This window comes from Mustela nivalis, assembly GCF_964662115.1.
Source record: "Mustela nivalis genome assembly, chromosome: 13".
In the NCBI taxonomy this organism is placed as follows: Eukaryota; Metazoa; Chordata; class Mammalia; order Carnivora; family Mustelidae; genus Mustela; species Mustela nivalis.
The window spans coordinates 86,735,003-86,755,235 of NC_139032.1; the positions used below are offsets into that span (position 1 = coordinate 86,735,003).

A 20,233-nucleotide genomic window follows, 5' to 3' on the forward strand; every position below is an offset into this window, starting at 1 on the left:
GTCTTGAGGCTAAGCCAAAGGCCTGAAACCCCAAGGTCTAGAACTTCACCAACTAATTCACTCAACCAGTCTGGACCATGTAAAAATTAAAAATTTCTGTCCAGCAAAATATACCAGGAGCCAAGTTAAAAGACAAAACATTGCAGACTAGGAGAAAGAGGTCAGATATTTAATATATAAAGAGCTCTTGCAAAACAACAAGACAAAGATAGAGACCCAAATGAAGAAATGGAGTTGGTCACGAAAGAAAAAGGACTGATGCCCAGTGCACATATGAAAAGGATAATAATTGAAGAAAAATAAAAGCAACAATGAAATATTGCTCTAAGAATATGTCAGTATTAAAAAGATCAGAAAGGCTCATGTCTGGCAATAGTAGGAGACCAGTGTGTTGGTGGGGATGTGAGTAAACCTTTTTGGACAGCAAGATATCCATCACATCATGGGCGCCTGGGTGGCTCAGTGGGGTTAAGCCGCTGCCTTCGGCTCAGGTCATGATCTCAGGGTCCTGGGATTGAGTCCCGCATCGGGCTCTCTGCTCAGCAGGGAGCCTGCTTCCTCCTCTCTCTCTGCCTGCCTCTCTGCCTAATTGTGATCTCTGTCTGTCAAATAAACAAATAAAATCTTAAAAAAAAAAAAAAGATATCCATCACATCTTTAAATGCTTACACCCTTTGACTCTCTAGTTTGGCTTCCAGGGTTTTATCTGAGAGAAAGGCTCACACATGTGTAAAGATATACACACAGAAATATTCACTGTGTCATTGCTTATAAAAGTGAGATAGTCAGGGGCGCCTGGGTGGCTCAGTGGGTTGGGCCGCTGCCTTCAGCTCGGGTCATGATCTCGGGGTCCTGGGATCGAGTCCCGCATCGGGCTCTCGGCTCAGCAGGAGCCTGCTTCCTCCTCTCTCTCTCTCTGCCTGCCTCTCTGCCTACTCGTGGTCTCTCTCTGTCAAATAAATAAATAAAATCTTAAAAAAAAAAAAAAAACGTGAGATAGTCAAACCAGCCCATCAGAGCAGGGCAGGTTCAAGAATTTATAGCACAGCTAAGCAGGGGAATACCACGTGGCCCTTAAAGAGAATGAGGCTATTCTGACATGGAAAGTTGCCCATGACAAGCTGTTTAGTGAAATAAACAGGTTACAGAGCATTATAGTACGAGTCTGTTTGTGCCAAAACCCTCAAATCTCATATGTTAGGTATATGGGTATGTGTGAGCATGTGTGTTTATATAAGCACTTTAAAACGTTAAAAGTTTAAAGTCTAAATGCTCAGTGAAGTAGAAAACTCTTGGTCATAGTTACCTCTGGGTGGCGGAACTGGACAAAACTCCCTCCAGGTAATTCTGATGCATACCAAAGTTTAAGAAGCATTTACTGCTTTACTAAACCAAGGACTGACAAATATTTACCCTATGACCTTTACAGAAAGAGTCTGGATTTGGAGTCAGATGGGTCAGCAGCTTGTCTTTTGAGACGCAGCTTACACGCCACCTCCTCCAGGAAGCCTTCTCTGGTCTCCCCAGATTTCATTCCCTTCTTCTTGCTCCCACAGCACCCCATCTTCCCCTATTACAGCATATCAAATACCTTTATTTTCTGCTTTGTTTTCTTTCTTTCTTTCTTTTTTTTTTTTTGTCTGCTTTTCCTACTAGACCCTGAGCTCCCAGCTCATTTTTTTTGTCTGTCTCTCCCCAGACCATGAGCGGTCCCAGGGCCTGGAACAGAGTAGACACTCAGTGAACAATGAACTACAGCCACACTGAATTCTCTGGGCTCTGCTCCAGAACGCTGATACCCACGTGGGCCTGATGTTCAGAAAGGCCTGACCCTTCCTCCCCCAGGGCCTCCTTGAGGCCTGCATCCCAGGGCCCTGGGCGAAGCTGAGACTCACAAATGCCTTGGTGTACTGGTTGAGCATGAAGTCACTGTTGAGGGCGAGCTGAAAGGCTTGAATGGCGAAGTCTGGGGGTGGGAAGTCGGGGAAGCCTTGGCCCAAGTTCACGACATCATACTCACTGGCCATTTTACCAAACTCCACCCTGAGCAACAAACAGAGAGTTGACACCAGGCCACCTGGAACCTGGAGGTGAGAAGCTCTCTCCAGGACAGGATGAACAATGCACTGGGCTCATTCCAGAAAAACTGGGCAGTTAAACGCGTCTGCCCCAGCCTGAGGTCAGTGTGAGGGTCAAAACTGGTCCCTGCTTTGGGATTAAGTGGGCCAAGCACTGGGCCACTTAACAGTGGGCCACTTAACAGGCCGGGGTCCTGTTTTTTTTTAAAGTAGACTCCATGCCCTGCATGGAGTCACAACCCTGAGATCAAGACCTGAGCGGAGATAGGGAGCCCGACGCTCCCCTGACCGAGCCCCCAAGGTGGCCCTATCCTACACATTCTTTAGAAATATCTGTTGAAAAAAAAAAAAAAAGAAATATCTGTTGAGACTTTCTAAGTGGATTTCACGAACTACAGTTTGAAATATGTGCTCAAGGGGCGCCTGGGTGGCTCAGTTAAGCATCTGCTTAGGCTCAGATCATGATCCCAGGGTCCTGGGATCAAGCCCCATATTAGGTTTCCTGCTCAGCGGGAAGCCTGCTCCTCCCTCTCCCATTCCCCTTGCTGTCTCTTTCTGTCAAATAAATAAAATCTTAAAAAAAAAATAATGTGCTCAATAAAAACTTTCCCATACGTATGCATTTGTCCTATTCCCAAGTCACAGTGGGGATGGAGACGCTGAGGCTCGTAGTGATTTGCCCGAGGACTCCCTGTTTGTGCAGGGCCCAGCCAGCCTTTGTTTCTACATTGGCTCCAAGCAAAGTTTATGCTCTAGACCATTTGCCTGGACAGACTGGGGTCCCACCAGCCCCCACCATCTGCCATTTCTGGCCCCCGCTGGTGGTCAGCTCCTCAGGGAAACAGAGAGAGGCTAAGAGGCTGCATGAGAGGCCGTTGTGTGGTTGCAGACTGGCTGGCGGGCAGAGCAGTCAGCCTTGGCTGCGCTGAATTTGCATGACAATAAATATTGTTCCATCTAAAACTGTCATTTTCTCCCCAGAGCCTCATAATACTTCTGAAGTTGCTGACGCTCAGAGAGGCTAGTGACCTGCCCAGAGTCACACAGCACCTGAGGGCAGAGCTGAGATGCAAAATTGGGTGGCAGATGTTCCGTGGTAACCGAGACAAGGAAACTAAGCTCCACTAAGCCCTGCAGAGACCAGCTGCTCTCTAGGTTGGGTTTTGAACCTCTCAGGCCAGCACTTTGGGGTTAGCAGAACCTCAGGCCCTTTTTTATCCAGACTCGCATGGCCCTCATCCCTCTCGCACCCCCACTCCTGTCCTGTACATTCTCCCCAGGCCTGCTTCTGCTCCGCCCTGCCTTTGCCCATGAGACTTGGCTTCCTACGGCCTCAGCCTCCCCTTCTGTATAATGGTGGTGTTGGGTTCAAGAGACTGCTGGGTCTCTGAGTCAGGAAAGTGTCTTGCTGACTCTCCCAGCCTGTCTCCTAGTCTGAGTTGGACTCTATCTTCCATCCAAGTACTAACCAGGCCCGACCCTGCTTAGCTTCCGAGATCAGACGAGATCGGGCGCGTTCAGGGTATGGCCGTAGACTGAGTTGGACTCTATCTTATCTGCAAAGGCCCACGAGGCTGCCCAGCCTCCCTCACAGACAGGACAGAAGGTGGCATTACGGAGGGGGGCAGTCAGATACTAGAGGGGTTTTGGGTCTGGCTCCTCTGTCCCCAACACCATGGAGTATCAGGCAGAGGATCTTTGCAAATCACAAAATGCTGTACATGGAGGTGGGGGGTTCAGGGGGGGTCTTGAAAGAAAAAAATGGTTGTGGGGGGTGCTCCTGGGTGGCTCAATCGATTGAGGGCCCAACTCCTGAATTTGGCTCAGGTTCTGCTCCCTGGGTCGTGAGATTGAGCCCTGAGCCATGCTCTGGGCTGGACAAGGAGCCTGCCTAGGAGTCTCTCTCCCTCTGCCCCTCCCCCTGCCTTCCATCCCTCTGGCAGGAGCACACCTGCTCTCTCTCAAAGAAAGAAAGAAAGAAAGATGGGGCGCCTGGGTGACTCAGTGGGTTAAAGCCTCTGCCTTTGGCTCAGGTCATGATCCTGGGGTCCTGGGATCAAGCCCCGCATCGGGCTCTTTGCTCAGCGGGGAGCCTGTTTCCTTCTCTCTCTCTCTCTGCCTGCCTCTCTGCCTACTTGCGACCCCTCTCTGTCAAATAAATAAATAAAATCTTTAAAAAGAAAGAAAGAAAGATAAAAGTGCTCCCATGTTTTATGAAAACGACACCCAACAACTTTTTTTTGAAAGTACAGGGATGTCGGGGGCGTGGCTGGCTCAGGGGGGTAGGTAGAGCATGTGACTGTGGATCTTCTGAGTCTGCGCCTCTGTGCTGCTGGCCAAAGGTGAGGCGGGGTGGGGCGATTAGGAAAAATCCCTGCATTTTTCTTACACACCTTTTTACTTTATCCATTGTATTACTAGTAACCACGGGCACACGTGTCTTTCAAATTTAGAACAAGTCAACAGAGAAAAGAAATTAACCTCAGCTCATGTCCAGTGCAGAGCTGCCTGTATTTTACATTATCTTACTTACTTTATTTTACTCTGTACTAAGTGGGAAATAAAATCCCTGGAAAGCCCCAAGCCTGATGCCTTCATACAGCATATCATTCATTTCATTTCATACGTTGATACAGCATTTAATACAGCGTTTTGCCTTATCCCCCCAAGGCCCTTCAAGGTAGATGTAATTAGCTCCATTTTGCCATTGGGGAGCTGAGGTTCAGAGCAGGTGTCACTGCCCACCCCCCCACCCCACCCCGCGCCCCAGCCAAGAGCGAGGTGAAGCTGAGATTGGAACCCAAGCCCGCGGCTCCCAGTCTCACCTCTCCCAGGCTGTGGCTGCAAACCTCAGTCCCAGCACGGTGGCCGTCCTGGGTACCCCCGAGTTAATGCAGACCCAGACCCCCCCCCCAGCCCTGTCCCACCCTCACGCCCGAGAGGGGACCCCACACGCTTCCCCAGCCCTGCGGAGCTCACCATGGGTTGTGGTCAATCCCGTCCAGCCGACGAGCCTGGAGCCGCTTGGACATGGCGAACTGGAGACAGAGCGAGCAGAAGGTCAGAGTGGTGGAGTCGGGCTTTTTTTCCCACCACAGCCCCCGCCCCCTTGAAGCAGCGCTGCAGATCGGCTCTCCCAGGGAGCCCGCCTGTGGGTCTGGCTCCGCCCCATGCCGGCGGCCCCGCCCCCACATGCCCCACCCACTAGCCTCGGCTCCGCGGGTCCTGAGACTCCGACCAGATTCAGACTAGATTCGGACCCGACAGGCAGGTTGAGGAGGTGGAGGGGCAGCAGGAGGGGGAGGAAGGCCACACCTTGGCCAACATGCAGCCTGCGTTTAGGACGGCCGCTTCCCTTTAGGACGGCCATGCTAAACTCAGAACAACCTGGCTGGGCCCATTTTATAGATGAGAAAAATCACATTAAAAAAAAACAAAAATGTTTTGGGGCGCCTGGGTGGCTCAGTTAAGTGTCTGCCTTTGGCTTGGGTCATGATCCCAGGGTCTTGGGATCGAGCCCCTCATCGGGCTCCCTGCTTGGCAGGAAGCCTGCTCCTACCTCCCCCCACTCCCCCTGCTTGTGTACCCTCTCTCGCCATCTTTCTCTCTGTCAAATAAATAAATAAAATCTTAAAAAAAATAATTTTTTAAAAGTAAACGTTATGCCCCACATGGGGCTCCAACTCACGACCCTGAGATCAAGAGTCTCATGGTCCTCCGACTGAACCGGCCAGGTGCCCGAACCGGCCAGGTGCCCAAGAAAAATCATGCTTTTCGAGAATATTTATCAATTGGATGTGCTGACATCAATAAAACGGGCTACGAAACAGTACATACAGTATGATTATGTTTTGTAAAAAAAATACCCTACTACGTATTTGTATACGCGTACAGTTTTCTATAACCATATAGGAGTAGGCGAAAAAAAGTTTGGAAGATAAATACATCAAAATGTTAACAAAGATTCTGAGTGGTGGAATTATAGGTGATTTAACTACATGTGTGTGCTTTTCCCTTCTTTCTTTTTTTCAAGTTTATATATTTAAGTAATGTATACACCCAAGGTGAGGCTTAAACTCATAACCCTGAGATCAAGAGTTGCATGCTCGGGGTGCCTGGGTGGCTCAGTGGGTTAAGCCACTGCCTTTGGCTCAGGTCATGATCTCAGAGTCCTGGGATTGAGCCCCACGTCCAGCTCTCTGCTCAGCGGGGAGCCTGCTTCTCTCTGCCTCTCTGCCTGCTTGTGATCTGTCAAATAAATAAAAGAAATTAAAAAAAAAAAAAAGAGTTGCATGCTCTTCCAACTGAGCCAGCCAGGTACCTCATGTGTATATTTTTCTATGGTTCCATTTTTTCTTGGTATGGAGATCACACCAGATGGGATTGATTCTGATATATGTTTTGTTTTGTTTTTTTCCCTTGCATGTTCTCTGAATTCAAACGTATCTCAGAATCTCCAGCATGAATCTGACTGGCACTTCCCGCCCCCCTTACTAGCCCATACAATAACAGCATATCATTGATGGGATCGTGGTTTCAATGCTATAAGGAATTACTGTTGAATTGGGGATACATCATTTTTAAGAAGATAGAGGGGCGCCTGGCTGGCCCAGTCAACAGAACATGTGACTCTAACCTCAGGGTTGTGAGTTCAAGCCCCATGTTGGGTGTAGAGGTTACTTAAAAATAAAATCTTAAAAATACATACAATGAAGATGAAGTTGGTGGGGAGGTGAGGGTGCATGTTGGGGCGAGGGAAGTTTGAGAAGGTTGGGGTGGGGTAAGGGGTCCCGGGCTACAAAGGCATAGAGAGAGAGAGAACAAAGTAGGTGAATGGAGGTGAATGAGAATAGGAAGGAGATAAATATCATGCAAGCACAGAAACCTGGGGGAACTCAAAGGAGTGACCCTCAAGTATGACACACAGTAACTGCATTAAGTGAGGAAACAGTGCCTGTTCTTGGACTTATGTATAATGTATTCCTCAGCCAATGTCTACTGAGCAACTACTGTGTACTGAACACTAGGCTGGGCTTAGGGGATGAAGGGCAGGCAGCACAGCTCCATGCAGACCATTCAGATGCAGAGCTACAAGTTCAAGGTTAGAGGAAAGAGCAAGGGAGGGGTTCCCTCCAGGCTAGAGTCAAGGAAGGCGTCCTGAAAGAGGGGCATCATGCACAGCTTTGAAGCTGGGACCATGCCAGGTCATCGGGGCTCTGAGCTGGACAGCAAAACACGTGGGACTAGAGCACTTACAGTCTGGTGCATGCACCGAGTGAGAGAAGTTCCAGCCTTCTTTCTCTGGAAGAGCCCAGCCAGGTGCAAATAGATGGCAGCCACATTCCTGAACATGCCTCCCTTGGGCCTTGGGACACTGGTGACTTCTCCTCCAGAGGCAGAGAAGAGGGAGGAGAACGCTCTGGCCAAAAAATGGCTCCGAGGCCAGGGTATGGATCCCACACACACAGCTCTAACAATAACAACAACAACAGCAGCAGCAACAATAAGAGCTAATATTTATTGACTGGTCACTGTGTGCCAGGCATGGCAACAAGTGCTTTCTTGCATGATTATCCCTCACACCTACAACCCCCTGACCCCCAGAAACCAGAGGGACCCTTTCAAAATATAAATTACCTCTAACAAAAGAAAAAAAAAAAAAAGATCCAGGTGAAGATCATGGATGACCCCTAACACCACAGGGAGAGTTGATCCCACATTATGTTCTGAGTCTGGAAACACACACACCTCCTGCAAATCACCTCCGTGCTAAAACCAAATCTAGATCAGATCCTGCCACTGGGTTACTAAAACACAAGGGACAGAAGAATATGTTAAATGATACCATGGAGAGGTGATCCACAAATGACTTTGTTTCTTCAACAAATAAAGTTAAGGGGGAAAAAGTCCAGGGCAGGATAGATGAAAAGAAACTTACATTTAAAAAATGAATGCAGGGGTGCCTGGGTGGCTCAGTGGGTTGAGCTGCTGCCTCAAGGTCATGATCTCAGGGTCCTGGGATTGAGTCCCACATCGGGCTCTCTGCTCAGCAGGGAGCCTGCTTCCCCCTCTCTCTCTAATGATCTCTCTCTGTCAAATAAATAAATAAAATCTTTAAAAAAATGAATGCAAAAAAAAAAAAAAAAAAGAATGCCTTGAAAAGGAAGAAAAATGTTGGAGGGCTTGATGCACAATTTCAAAGCTTACAAGAACCAAGAAAGGATGGTATTAGCATAAGGACAGACATATAAGTCAATGGAATCATAGAGTCCAGAAATAAGACTCTCCCATGGTCAGTGGTCATATGGTCACTTGCCATATGACAAGAGTGCAAAGAAAATTCAATGTGGAAAGAACAGTCTTTCAACAAATGGTGCTTGGACAAGGATATTCACAGGCAGAAGAGTGAATGTGTACCCCTACCTCACACCATACACAAAACGAACACATTGTAGATCATGGATCTAAACACAAGAGCTAAAGCTATAAAACTCCCAGGGGCACCTGGGTGGCTCAGTGGGTTGGGCCACTGCCTTCGGCTCAGGTCATGATCTTGAGGTCCCGGGATCGAGTCCCGCATCGGGCTCTCTGCTCAGCAGGGAGCCTGCTTCCTCCTCTCTCTCTCTCTGCCTCTCTGCCTACTTGTGATCTCTGTCTGTCAAATAAATAAATTAAAAAAAAAAAAAAAGCTATAAAACTCCCAGAAGAAAACAGGAGCCTGTCTTTGTGATCTTGAGTTAGAAGACGGTTTTGTAGGTACGACACCAAAAGCGTGGGCAACAAAAGAAAAAAACAGATACAAGGGACTTTACCCGAATCAAAAACTTCTGTGCCTCAAAGGATACCATCAACAGAGTGAAAAGATAAAAGTATGGGGGTAAGTATTTGCAAATCATGAATCTGAATTTCTCCAAGGAAGACTACACAAAGGGCTAATATAGGCACATGAAAAGGTGTTCAGCATCCTTAGTCACTGGGCAAATGCCACTTCGTACTTGCTAGAATGGCCACAGCAAATATCGGGGGTAATTACAAGTGTTTCAAGGATATATGAAGCTTACCAGCTAGAGACTTACATGGCAAAACACATTCTCTTTATTTTTATTCTTTAGAGATTTTACTTATTTATTTGAGAGAGGGAGAAAGAGCATGAGTGACAGGTAGGAGGGGCAGAGGGAGAGGGACAAGCAGGCTCCTCATGGAGCCTCGAGCCTGACCCCCGGACCTGGAGATCATGACCTGAGCTGAAGTCAGATGCTTAACCGACCAAGCCACCCAGGAGCCCCGCAAATTCTCTGGAAAGTAGGAACAAAATTCAAAGAAATCTCTATCACCACTTCCTTTCACCACTGTGTTGGAAGTCCCAGCTGGTGCGGCAAGAAAAGGAAATTACATGTATAAGACCCGAAAGAAATAATATCCCACTATTTGCAAGGGGATACAGTTAACTACACACAGTAATTCAAATATACAAACCGGTAAAATTAACGAACGCTCAGCAAGGTAGCTGCCTTTAAGATCAAAATGGGAAAATAAATGGCATTGCCACCCCTTCCTCAAAATGCTGCCTTTCTCTTTCTTTGGCCCTACGGCCTGCAGGTACATTAAATACCCTTGGGCACCAGGAAAACACACACCCAAAAGACAAACACACAAATCAGAGGATTACAAATGTCTAACGATGCTTCAAGGATGTTGAGAAACTGAAAGCCTGGTACATTGCTTCTGGGAATGTAAGTGGCGTGGCTGTTACGCAAAATGGTCTGGCAGGCCCTCCAAATAATAAACACAGAACTACTTAAGATATGACCCAGCGGGACACGTGGGTGGCTCAGTTGGCTGGGCGATTGCCTTTGGCTCAGGTCATGATCTTGGAGTCCCGGGATTGAGTCCCATATTGGGCTCCCTGCTCAGTGGAGAATCTGCTTCTCCTTCTGACCCTCCCCCTTCTCGTGCTCTCTCTCTCTCTCAAATAAATAAATAAAATCTTAAAAAAAAAAAAAAAAGATATGACCCAGCAACTCCATTCCTAGGTATGTAACCCAGAGGAGTGAAAACATGTGCTCATACAAAGACTTGTATGTGCATGTTTATGCCAGCATTATAAGGTGGTAGCAACCTGAGTGTCCGCTACAGGATGGTAATAAAATGTGGTAGATCCATGGGATGGAAAATCATTTGGCAACAACAGGGGAGGAGGTTCTGACACCTGCTGCAACACAGGTGAGTTTTGACAGCATGGTGCTGAGTAAAAGAAGCCACTCACAAAAGACCACACATTATATGATTTCATTTACACTAAGCGGGCAAGACTCTCGAGATAGAGAGTAGATTGTGGATTGCCTTGGGCTGGGGGTGGGAGGGTGGGTTGGGGAATGTGGACAGACTGCTACAGTTATTGGGTATCTTTTCGCCCTAATGAAATGTTCTGAAGTTAGACGGTGGTGTGGCCATGCTAAAAACCAGTGAATGGTACACCTGGAACGGTTGAATTATACGCTATGTGCATATCATTATATCTCAATAAAAAATTTTTTTTTTAAATCACCAAGGTTAGGGGTGCCTGGTTGGCTCAGTTGATAGACCGTGCAACTCTTGATCTTTGGGTCATAGGTTTGAGCCCCACGTTGGGTGTAGAGATTACTTAAAAATACAAAATCTTTAGGGATGCCTGCATGACTCAGTCAGATAGGTGTCTAACTCTTTTTTTTTTTTTTCTTAAGATTTTATTGATTCATTTGAGAAAGAGAGAGAGCCCGACACGGGGTTCGATCCCAGAACCTGGAGGACATGACACGAGCCAAAGGCAGACACCCAACCCCCCACTTTTTTCAGGTGTCTGACTCTTGATCTCAGCTCAGGTCTTCATCTCAGGGTTGTGAGCTCATGCCCAGTGCAGAGCCTACTTAAAAAAATAAAAATAACAATAATAAATAAAATAAATAAATAACCTTGTAAAAAATAAAAATAAAGTAAAGTAAAGTAAAAATCACTAAGGTTTTTTTTTTTAAAGGCAGTGTCCCTGTGATGGCCACAACAATATGTGCCTCTGCCAGGAGCCTAACTGACTGAGGAAACGGTGAGGGCTCCATCCCGAGTCCCCAGTGCTGGGTCTGTACCTCCATGTGCTTCCCTGGCTGTTCCTTCCAGTGTCTGGAAGACAGCGAGGCCGACTGTCATTGGGAGACGGGGCACTTCCAAGGACTCCCACTGGTTTCGCTGAAATTTTCTTTTTAAAAAAATTTTATTTATTTTCAAAGATTTTCTGTACTTATTCATGAGACGGTGTGGGGGGGCGAGGTAGGCAGAGGCAGAGGGAGAAGCAGGCTCCTCACTGAGCAGGGAGCCCGATGCAGGGCTCGATCTCAGGACCTTGGGATCATGACCTGAGCTGAAGGTAGATGCTTAACTGACTGAGCCACCCAGGCGCCCTTGCTGAAATTTTCTGAGAACTGCACCACCGTCTGAGACTTTTCCTTCCAGCCTTCTTTCCTTCCATCTCTCTTCCAGGGGGGTCAGAACACCGCACTGACAAAGAGGTGAGGGTTTGGGGACCTCAGGGGCGGGGGCGGGGGTTTGCTGTCAAAGAGACCCAGCAAGCAAATGCAACATATGACCCTTAACTGGATCCGGGATGGGTGACAAGAACAGTGAAAGTTCCTAAAGGGTATCTGTGGCACAGCTGTGGCATATCTGAATATGGCCTGTCCATCGGAGGGCACGGCTGGTCAATTTCTTTGAGGGCGATAACGCGGGGCGTTCCCATGGGGGGATGGCATTCTTAGGAGGCACGTGAAGTATTTAGGAGTGAAGGGTAGGGATGTCTGCAACTTGCTTTCAAAAGATTCAGAGGGGAGCCTGGGTGGCTCAGATGGTTAAGCTTCTGCCTTTGGCTCAGATTGTGATCTCCCGGTGCTGGGATGGAGCCCCACGTAGGGAATCTCATCGCGGAATCTGCTTCTTCCTCTGCCTCTCCCCCTGCCCCTGCTTGTGCTCTCTCTCTCTCTCTCTCTCTCAAATGAATAAATAAAATCTTGGAAAAAAAATAGCAATAAGCACTTATCATCTTAAAGTTGCTTTGGCCAGAACATATCTACTAAAAAAGAAAAGATTCAGCAAAGACATTCAGAAACAAGGGTAGGGCAGAGAGAGGCGTTTGCAAGTGCCGGTGGTCCACGGGAGCGAGGGCTGAATGTGGGTGCTAGGCAGACGTGTGGCCACTGCACGGTTCTTTCTCCTTTTCTGTAGGTCCGACTTGGTCAAAACAGAGGGCTGAGAGGCAGAGGAGACCCCCGCATGCAGTGCATGTGATGAGGGAACAGAAGGCAAGCAGAGGACAAAGCAGAAGCTGACACCCCACAACACCCCCTCCCACGACCCGCGGGATACATGGGACATGGCTCAGACGCTCTGGGCTGCCCTAAAGGCAAAACAGTTAACTCAGGAGATCACAATCCTGCAGGACCTGAATCTCCTTCTGTTTACAAATGTCCTGGTGATTTACAAGGAAGAAGCTTTCCTATCAATAGCCTGACTTCCAGAGACCTGTAACTCAGTTTCCCGAAGCCCTAACATCACCATAAAATTGAGGGAGGCTGAGGCAGGAGGACAGGTCAATAAAATAGAATTTCTTTTAAACCTGCAGCTCATTAACAAGGATGTGTGATAGGAGGAAGCTCCCAACTGTCTTACTCTTAATGCCTTACTAGAAGGAAAACCAACTTTGACAAATAGCAAAGCCTCCGGGATCCTGTAAGTCTTCTTTGATACATGAAAGTTCTTTCTCGAAACCTCCCTTTTTCCTTACCTCCCCCAAGTCGCATAGTCTATAATCAGCTGCCCCTCACAACCTGGGGCAGCAGCTTTTCCTGCTCACAGGTCCTGTCCCCGTGCTTTAATAAAATGACCGTTTTGCACCAAAGACATCGCAAGAATTCTTTCCCCGTCGGCGGTTCCAGACTCCACCCTGCTGAACCTCATCTATGCTCATTCTAGAACCACATCACATGGGCACCTGGGATTGTGATCCACAAAACCCCGGGCTATAAATGGTGCCCCTGCCATCCAGGACCCCTCCCCCACAGGGCAAGCACTCAAGAAAAACACACCAAGGTGTTTATTCCTTATCAATCTCTTAGGGAATGTCTGGAAAATCTGGTAACTGATTGAGCAAGCGGGGTTACGGGAAAAGGAAGAACGGGCTGAACTGGACCTCTTTGACCTGAGGATGCAGGGCTCAGAGCCAGAGATAGAGACAGAGAGAGACAGACAGAAGGCTCACCCTGGGAGTTGCATGTGGAGAAGACCCCACCTCTGTTTGGGGGGTGGGTGTGGAGGGTGGTGAACCAGAGAGAAAGAGTCTGCTTGGTTTTGACCTAGTCACTTTAGGTTCCCCAGGTAATGGGGCGCCAGCCTCCTTGAGACCCTACACCGCCCCACACCCCGCCCCCTCCAAGCTTGACTACTTAGGACTTGTTAGTTCTCATTTCAGGTTCGAAACTGTGCCAGGCAGGAAAGGCTGGGTAGATCATACCATCCTTAGGCACTGTCACTCGAGGGTGGTCCTTGGGGAGAGGGCTATGGGGCCCGGGGCGGGGGAGCGCCCCCCAGCAAAGCTTCATTAGACTTGCAAATATCTAGACATCCGCTGTGTGGGCTCCATTGAGGGTCCCCAGATGTTAGGGGTGAGTCTGAGGGACGAATGTGAGCATTGACTGGGTAACGTACGATACGAAGAAATCAGTAATTTATTGGCTGTGCTAATGGTATCGGGAATATCTTTCTTTCCTTGTAACAGTCCTTATATTTTAGAAATGTCTCTTTTTTAAAAGATTTTATCTTTTTTAAAAAAGATTTTATTTATTTGTTTGACAGAGACACAGCGAGAGACGAAACACAAGCAGGGTGTGTTCAGTCTTCCTGCGGAGCAGAGAGCCCGATGGGGGACTCGATCCCAGGAACCTGGGATCATGACCTGAACCGAAGGCAGATGCTTAACCGACTGAGCCACCCAGGCACTTTAGAGATGTCTCTTGAAATACTGACAACATAATATCTGGGATTTGCTTCAAAATAATCCAAAATGATCCAGATGGTGGAAGTAGGAAGCGGATAGGAGAACAGAGGGAGTAAGCCAGGCCATGGGTGAGACTGGGCAGGTCAGCACACTCTACTCTACTTTTGTATGCATTTCGAAGGTTCCACACGTCTGAGGTGGAAGTCACAGCCACAACATGGAAGGAGCCTGGGCCTGTGATAATCGGGGAACCATCGGTGATCTCTGGACTTAGGGGTAGGGGATGGATCTTGTTCAAGATGCTGTGATTTTGTTTTCTTTTTCATTAACAGGAAATTAGGTCTCATGGATAAACCCTCATCAGTGCCCTCAGTCGCAAGAGATCAGGAGAGACTGAGAAGTTGCGGTGAGGGAATGCATGCCAGCGGCCGGGGGGTCTCAGTGAGAGGCTGTTGGAACTTATTATGGTATTTGGACTTTGGCAAAGTAATTTGGGGGAGGGTTCAGGGAAGCTAGATCACTTTATGGTTCGATATCACAATAATCTTTTTTTTAAAGGTTTTATTTATTAATTTATTTGAGAGAGAGTCTGCATGAGCGAGGGGAGGGGCAGAGGGAGAGGGACAAGCAGACTCCCCGCTGACCGCAGAGCCACAGGCAGGGCTCAATCTTAGGACCCGGAGATTGTGACCTAAACCTAAATCAAGAGTTGGATGCTTGGTTGGGGCGCCTGGGTGGCTCAGCGGGTTAAAGATTCTGCCTTCAGCTCAGGTCATAATCCCAGGGTTCTGGGATCGAGCCCCGCATCGGGCTCTCTGCTCAGTGGGGAGCCTGCTTCCTTCTCTCTCTCTGCCTGCTTCTCTACCTACTTGTTTTTGTTTTTAAAGATTTTATTTATTTATTTATTTGACAGACAGAGATCACAAGTAGGTAGAGAAGGGGCGCTGGGAGGCTCAGTGGGTTAAAGCCTCTGCCTTTGGCTCATGTCATGATCTCAGGGTCCTGGGATCGAGTCCCGCGTCGGGCTCTCTGCTCAGCGGGAAGCCTTCTTCCCCCTCTCTCTCTGCCTGCTTCTCTGCCTGCTTGTGATCTCTGTCAAATAAATAAATAAAATCTTTAAAAAAAAAACAACAAAGAGTTGGACGCTTAACTGACTGAGCCACCCAGGCGCCCCCCCAATAATCATCTCTATACAGAGGCAGGTTCAAGTGAGGCTGGCTATACTTAGAGAACCAGCCCAGGTGTGCCAGGAGAGGGGGGCACTGGGTATCCAATGGCTTCGACAACGTTCATGTCCGTTTGTGTTCAGACATGATTGCAGAGCGTTGTGGTTTTTTTTCTTCTGGATTTCTCATGGTGGCCATGTGGCCTTGTCTGATACTGGTGTACCGCGCAGTTGTGTTCAACACAACACAAGTCCTATCTGTGGGTGTCAGGCCAGCTCCTGGATTCTAGAGGCTGCTTTTCTCTTCCTAAATCCTCCTACTAAGAATAAAATCCAAAATCTTGACCATGTTCTAGAGGGCCCCGTGAAATCAGCTGTGAGGCCACCTGTCCCAGCCATTTCCTGCCACTGTCCCTTTCGCTTGCCGTCCAGCCCCGGCCACACTTGCCACTCCCGTCTACCTGTTAGTTGTGGCCCTATATCCACTCTCCTTCCAGAGCAGCGTCTGCAAACTTTTTCTGTACTGGGCCACAGTATATACTGTGGGCTTTGCAGGACCTACAGTGTCTGTCACAGCTCCTCAGCTGTGGCAGGGGCAGTCTGCTACTCCCTTTCCCTCTGCCCCACTTCCCCGCTCATGCTTCCTCTTGCTCTCCTTCCTTAAAAAAACAAACAAACAAACAAAAAAAAACTTAACAAAAAATAAAACTGTATTAACAAACCCTGGTGGCAGACCAGGGTTGGACTGTGGACCCTCCTAGTGTCTTGAATTCTCAGACATGTCCATGCTGGGCCTCCAGCAATTTGTCCATTATGTTTAAGTTTTCGTCCCCCAGAATTGGGCCACGTGGAAGTCTCTGTTCCTCTAAGTCACGATTGTCTGTATCTGCTGGTTTGTCTAATTTTTGCCCCGTGAGCTCCTTTCTCAAATGGGCCTAAGGTGTTGATTTTTCGATTTGGCCAGCTTTCTGCTTGCGAGGATGGTGGGATGACTTCCAAGGTCCTTATGCACAGGACTGGAAACCAGAAGTCCAATGAAACCCGCCTGTTCACGGAATTTCATCACTACCCGTGGAATGCTCTAACTTCATTACAAAAGAGAAATAAACAAAAATAATTCATAACGCAATAGTCAGGCTTGCCCACTCTAGAAGATTCCATGAAGTTGATAGCGGCTTGCACCTGCTTATAAGAAGTAAGTTCAGCCTGACCAGGGCAGCTACCCAGCTAGTCCCTCCTTAACCCCGACGCAGCCCAGCCTCTTCCCCTGGGGTCTTTCAAAGCATCTCAGAGCACTGACAGTCATCCATTCTGTCCAAAGGAGGGGCACTGCCTCCCTCCGTTCTTCAGTCATCACCTTCTCCTCCAGAGCATCTTCTGGGGCCCAGCCCTGGCCTGGGGCTGAGACTACAGTAGGGACCAGGAGCTGTCGGCCGGGTAGGCGGGAGGAGAAGAGATGCCCCCAAGCACTGTCTCCTTCATTCCGTCCTGCAAGTAGTTCCTCATAAGTTTAAACTGTGTCCTCCAAAAGTGAATTTGAAGACCCCGGGCATCCATGAGTGGAAATAGGGTCTTTGTAGATGTGATCTATGTAGAATAAGGTCATACTGGATTCGAGTGGACCTTACTCCAGGATGACTGGTGTCCTTCGAGGAAGGGAGAAGAGAGCAGAAATGGGGGTTGGGGAGGTGTCTGCAGGCCAGGGAGCTCCACGGATTGCCAGCAACACCACAAGCTAAGAGAAAACCATGCGACAGATTGACCTCTAGAGGCTTCGAGAAAGCAACCCTGCGGACACCTTGATTTGGGACCTCTAGTCTCCAGAGCAGTGAAAGAAAAACTTTTGTGTAAAACCACCCAGCTTGGCGGGACTTCGGGCTGGCAGCTCCTGGAAACTAACGCAATGGGACACCAGAGGGCGCTCCAGGAACGGGCTGGGGGAACGTGGGCGTTTGGGAGGGCTCCGTGGAGGAAGCGGCATTAGCACAAAGCCCCAAAGCAGGGAAAGTGACCCTGGTGGAGAGGGCGGTGCAAAGGCCCAGGAGTGGAGGAGGGCTGAGAGATGTCAGGGGCTGAGAAGTCCTCGGGCCAGAGTTGATGCTCTAGTTTCTCAAACTGAGTCACTTCCCAGGGGAACCCTGCAGGAAGTACTCCCTGGTGGCTATAGCTAAAAACCAGAGCTTGGAGCAACAAGAGGTAGTGTAATTATTATCTGAGGAAGGACATTCCACAGTGTCATCTGGGGGGGGGCGGCATCTGGGTGCCTCGGCCTCAATCAGCCAGGGGACATGAAGTCCATGGTCAAGTCTGAGTGTAGTGCTGGTCACAGGAAGCACCTTGTGCCTGTTGCAATGTTCTAGGGGGACCAGCTGTCCTGCTTGCTCAGAATTAAGGGGTTTCTCAGGACCGCGACCATCCTGGGCACATGGGGAGGGTTGGTCTCCCTGCCCAATACAGGGATGGCTGCCCTGTTCTGGGCCCAATGTCCTGCTGATTCCTCCAAAGGGACCCTCTTCTGTCTCCTGACTAAAATCTCCACATGTCCAGCAGAACAGTCTTCTCTCTGACACCCTTACCCACATCATTCCACATCTATGAATTCTGTCCTTTCTCCTAAAGTGACAGTACTTCCTCTGCCCTAAATTATACCTCTATCATCTCCCTGGATTCCAGTGGTGGGACTAATATTAACACAATCAGCAATCAGCTCTCATCTCCCGAGCGCTTGCTTTGTACCAGGCACTGCGCTAACTAGTGACTCCGTATGTCATCGGACCCTTTTAACAGCCCTGGAAAGCAGGTGCTTTCCTCACCTCCATAAACAGGCCAAGACACTGGTAATAATGATAAAATAACAATGAACACTCATACTGAGCTCCCAGAGATTGGAGAGGGGTCTGCAACACCCAATGCCTAGCACAGGGCAGAGGGTCACACCCCCAAGGGAAAAGATCCCAGCTCATGGCTCTCACCTGTCCTCTGCCACCACCACAGACCCTCACCCCCTCTGGGCACCGCCTGACTCTGGGCAAAGGAGGTGCCTTGGAGTAACCTGGCTCCACCGAGGGCAAAGAGAGCCCGTGCTGGACGAGGATGTGCTGAAGCACTGGCGCTGCCTCAGGGCTGAAGCTGGACACCAGCAGCCGCTTCTCCTGCCCGGGCAGGGGGTGGCTGGTGTGTGTGGGCTGGGGCAAGTCTCAGGCCATGGGAGTGAGCATCACACTGCACCATCCGTGGGCAGTTCTGTCCTACTGTCGCCAAACTCCGTGCCTGCCCACGACTGGGCCCTGAATAATTCCCTGGAGAGATGATTAGAACATAGACTTCGGGGCGCCTGGGTGGCTTGGTGGGTTGAGCCTCTGCCTTTGGCTCAGGTCATGAGCCCAGGGTCCTGGAATCCAGCCGAGCCCCAAGTCAGGCTCCCTGCTCACCTGGAGAGTCAGTTGGGGAGTCTGCTTCTCCCTCTTTCTCTCCTTCTGACCACCCCCCACCTGCTTATGCTCTCTCTCCATCTCAAATAAATAAAATAAAATCTTAAAAAAAAAAAAAAGCAGCACAGACAAATGGATACTCAGGGGCAGATACTCAATGAGAAATAAGGGATTTTGGTAAAGTCACTCATATTTTATGGATGGAGATACTAATGACCAGGGAGGGGAAATGACCAGGCCAGATTCTACCAGGACATGGTCATCTGAGTCATGGTTCTGGCATTTTTCTCATCTCTGCATGCTGGCTGATCCAAAAGACATTATGCACTAGGCAGAGAGTAAGCTGCTATATAAACTTTCGCCGAATGACAGAATGAATGTCTATTACTCTCACCAGACAGTGAGCTCGGTCAGACAAGGACTCTCCTCTGTTTATCTTTTTATCATCACCACTTGGCTCAGGGCCTGCCACACACGATAGGTGCATATCTTTTCATTGCCCCAGCAAATTTTTATTGAATTTCTATTACATGCTATGCCTGTGCCCTACGCCCCCACGTCTATTAACAGTGAACAGGATACCTTCCTTTTCTTCAAGGAGCGCACAGTCTAATGAGGGAGACAAGTAATGAGGCCATTTTAATTTAGTATGAACCTCAATATACAAGCAGCACTTATAAATCAATGACAAAAAACTAACATCTCCAAAGGAAATAAAAAGTGGGCGAGATATAAATTCACACAAAAAAAGAAAATAGTTGATAAACTTGAAAAGGTGCCAAGCCTTACTCATAATTAACAAAATGCAAATTAAAATGAAACATTATTCTCTGCCTCTCAAGGTGGCAGAGGATAAGAAGACTGAGACTCACCAAACTGATACTACCAGACACTATGAGGTTATAAGCCATGATGATCTAGTAAACACCAAGTTAGAATGTTCACCGGGGTAACTTTTGGAGGGCAACTTCACAGTAACAATACACATTACTCTTTGACGTTGGAAAGACTTCCTCTTTAGAAATTTATCTTACAGGGATACTCACACATACTCATAAAGAGCTCTCGATGATCAATGCAGTGTTGTGTATGGGACAGAAAAAGCTGGAGACAATCCTATGTCCATCAGGTGGGGGCTGGTTTAATATATTCTGACTTATCCATACAATGAGAAATGGTGCAGCCACTAAATGGAGTAAGATTAAGATTGCCCTTAGCGTTCTAACATGAAAAGAAATATAGGTTACATGAAAAAGGCAGGTTGATATCAAAGATTACTACAAAGCTTCAGCAAGCAAAACAGTGTGGTACTGGCACAGACACACAGACCACTTTTGAATAGAGAGCTCAGAAATAAACCCAAACATATGGTCAACTAATTTTTTTAAGTCTTTTTTTAAAAAAAAGATTTTATTTATTTATTTGACAGAGAGGTAGAAGGAGAGCACAAGCAGGCAGAGCGGTAGGCAGAAGGAGAGGGAGAAGCAGGCTCCCCACTGAGCAGAGTCTGCTGAGGGGTTTAATCCCAGGGCCCTGAGATCTG

At 48.3% G+C, this 20,233-nt stretch overlaps 1 protein-coding gene and 1 long non-coding RNA gene across 11 annotated transcripts in view; one reads left to right on the plus strand and one right to left on the minus strand.

Annotated features, from left to right (window-relative positions):
* Positions 1-20,233, minus strand: part of KYAT1 (kynurenine aminotransferase 1) — a 36,777-nt gene that overhangs the window by 5,216 nt on the left and 11,328 nt on the right. For 3 of the 10 annotated variants that reach the window (XM_082695883.1, XM_082695878.1, XM_082695884.1), the window contains 2 exons: positions 5,058-5,116; positions 1,896-2,043 (listed from right to left, as the gene is read on the minus strand). In XM_082695883.1, coding sequence (XP_082552009.1) covers positions 1,896-2,043; positions 5,058-5,110 — 201 coding nt within the window. In that variant the 5' untranslated portion in view covers positions 5,111-5,116. Of the gene's footprint in view, positions 1-1,895; positions 2,044-5,057; positions 5,117-7,334; positions 7,549-8,016; positions 8,169-19,736; positions 19,877-20,233 lie in introns of all 10 variants that reach the window. The other 7 variants (XM_082695876.1, XM_082695882.1, XM_082695877.1 and 4 more) reach the window with 5 other exon arrangements.
* Positions 8,184-10,084, plus strand: LOC309846628. Its single transcript, XR_014302017.1, has 2 exons — positions 8,184-8,586; positions 8,793-10,084. It is a non-coding gene; the product is annotated as an uncharacterized lncRNA (long non-coding RNA).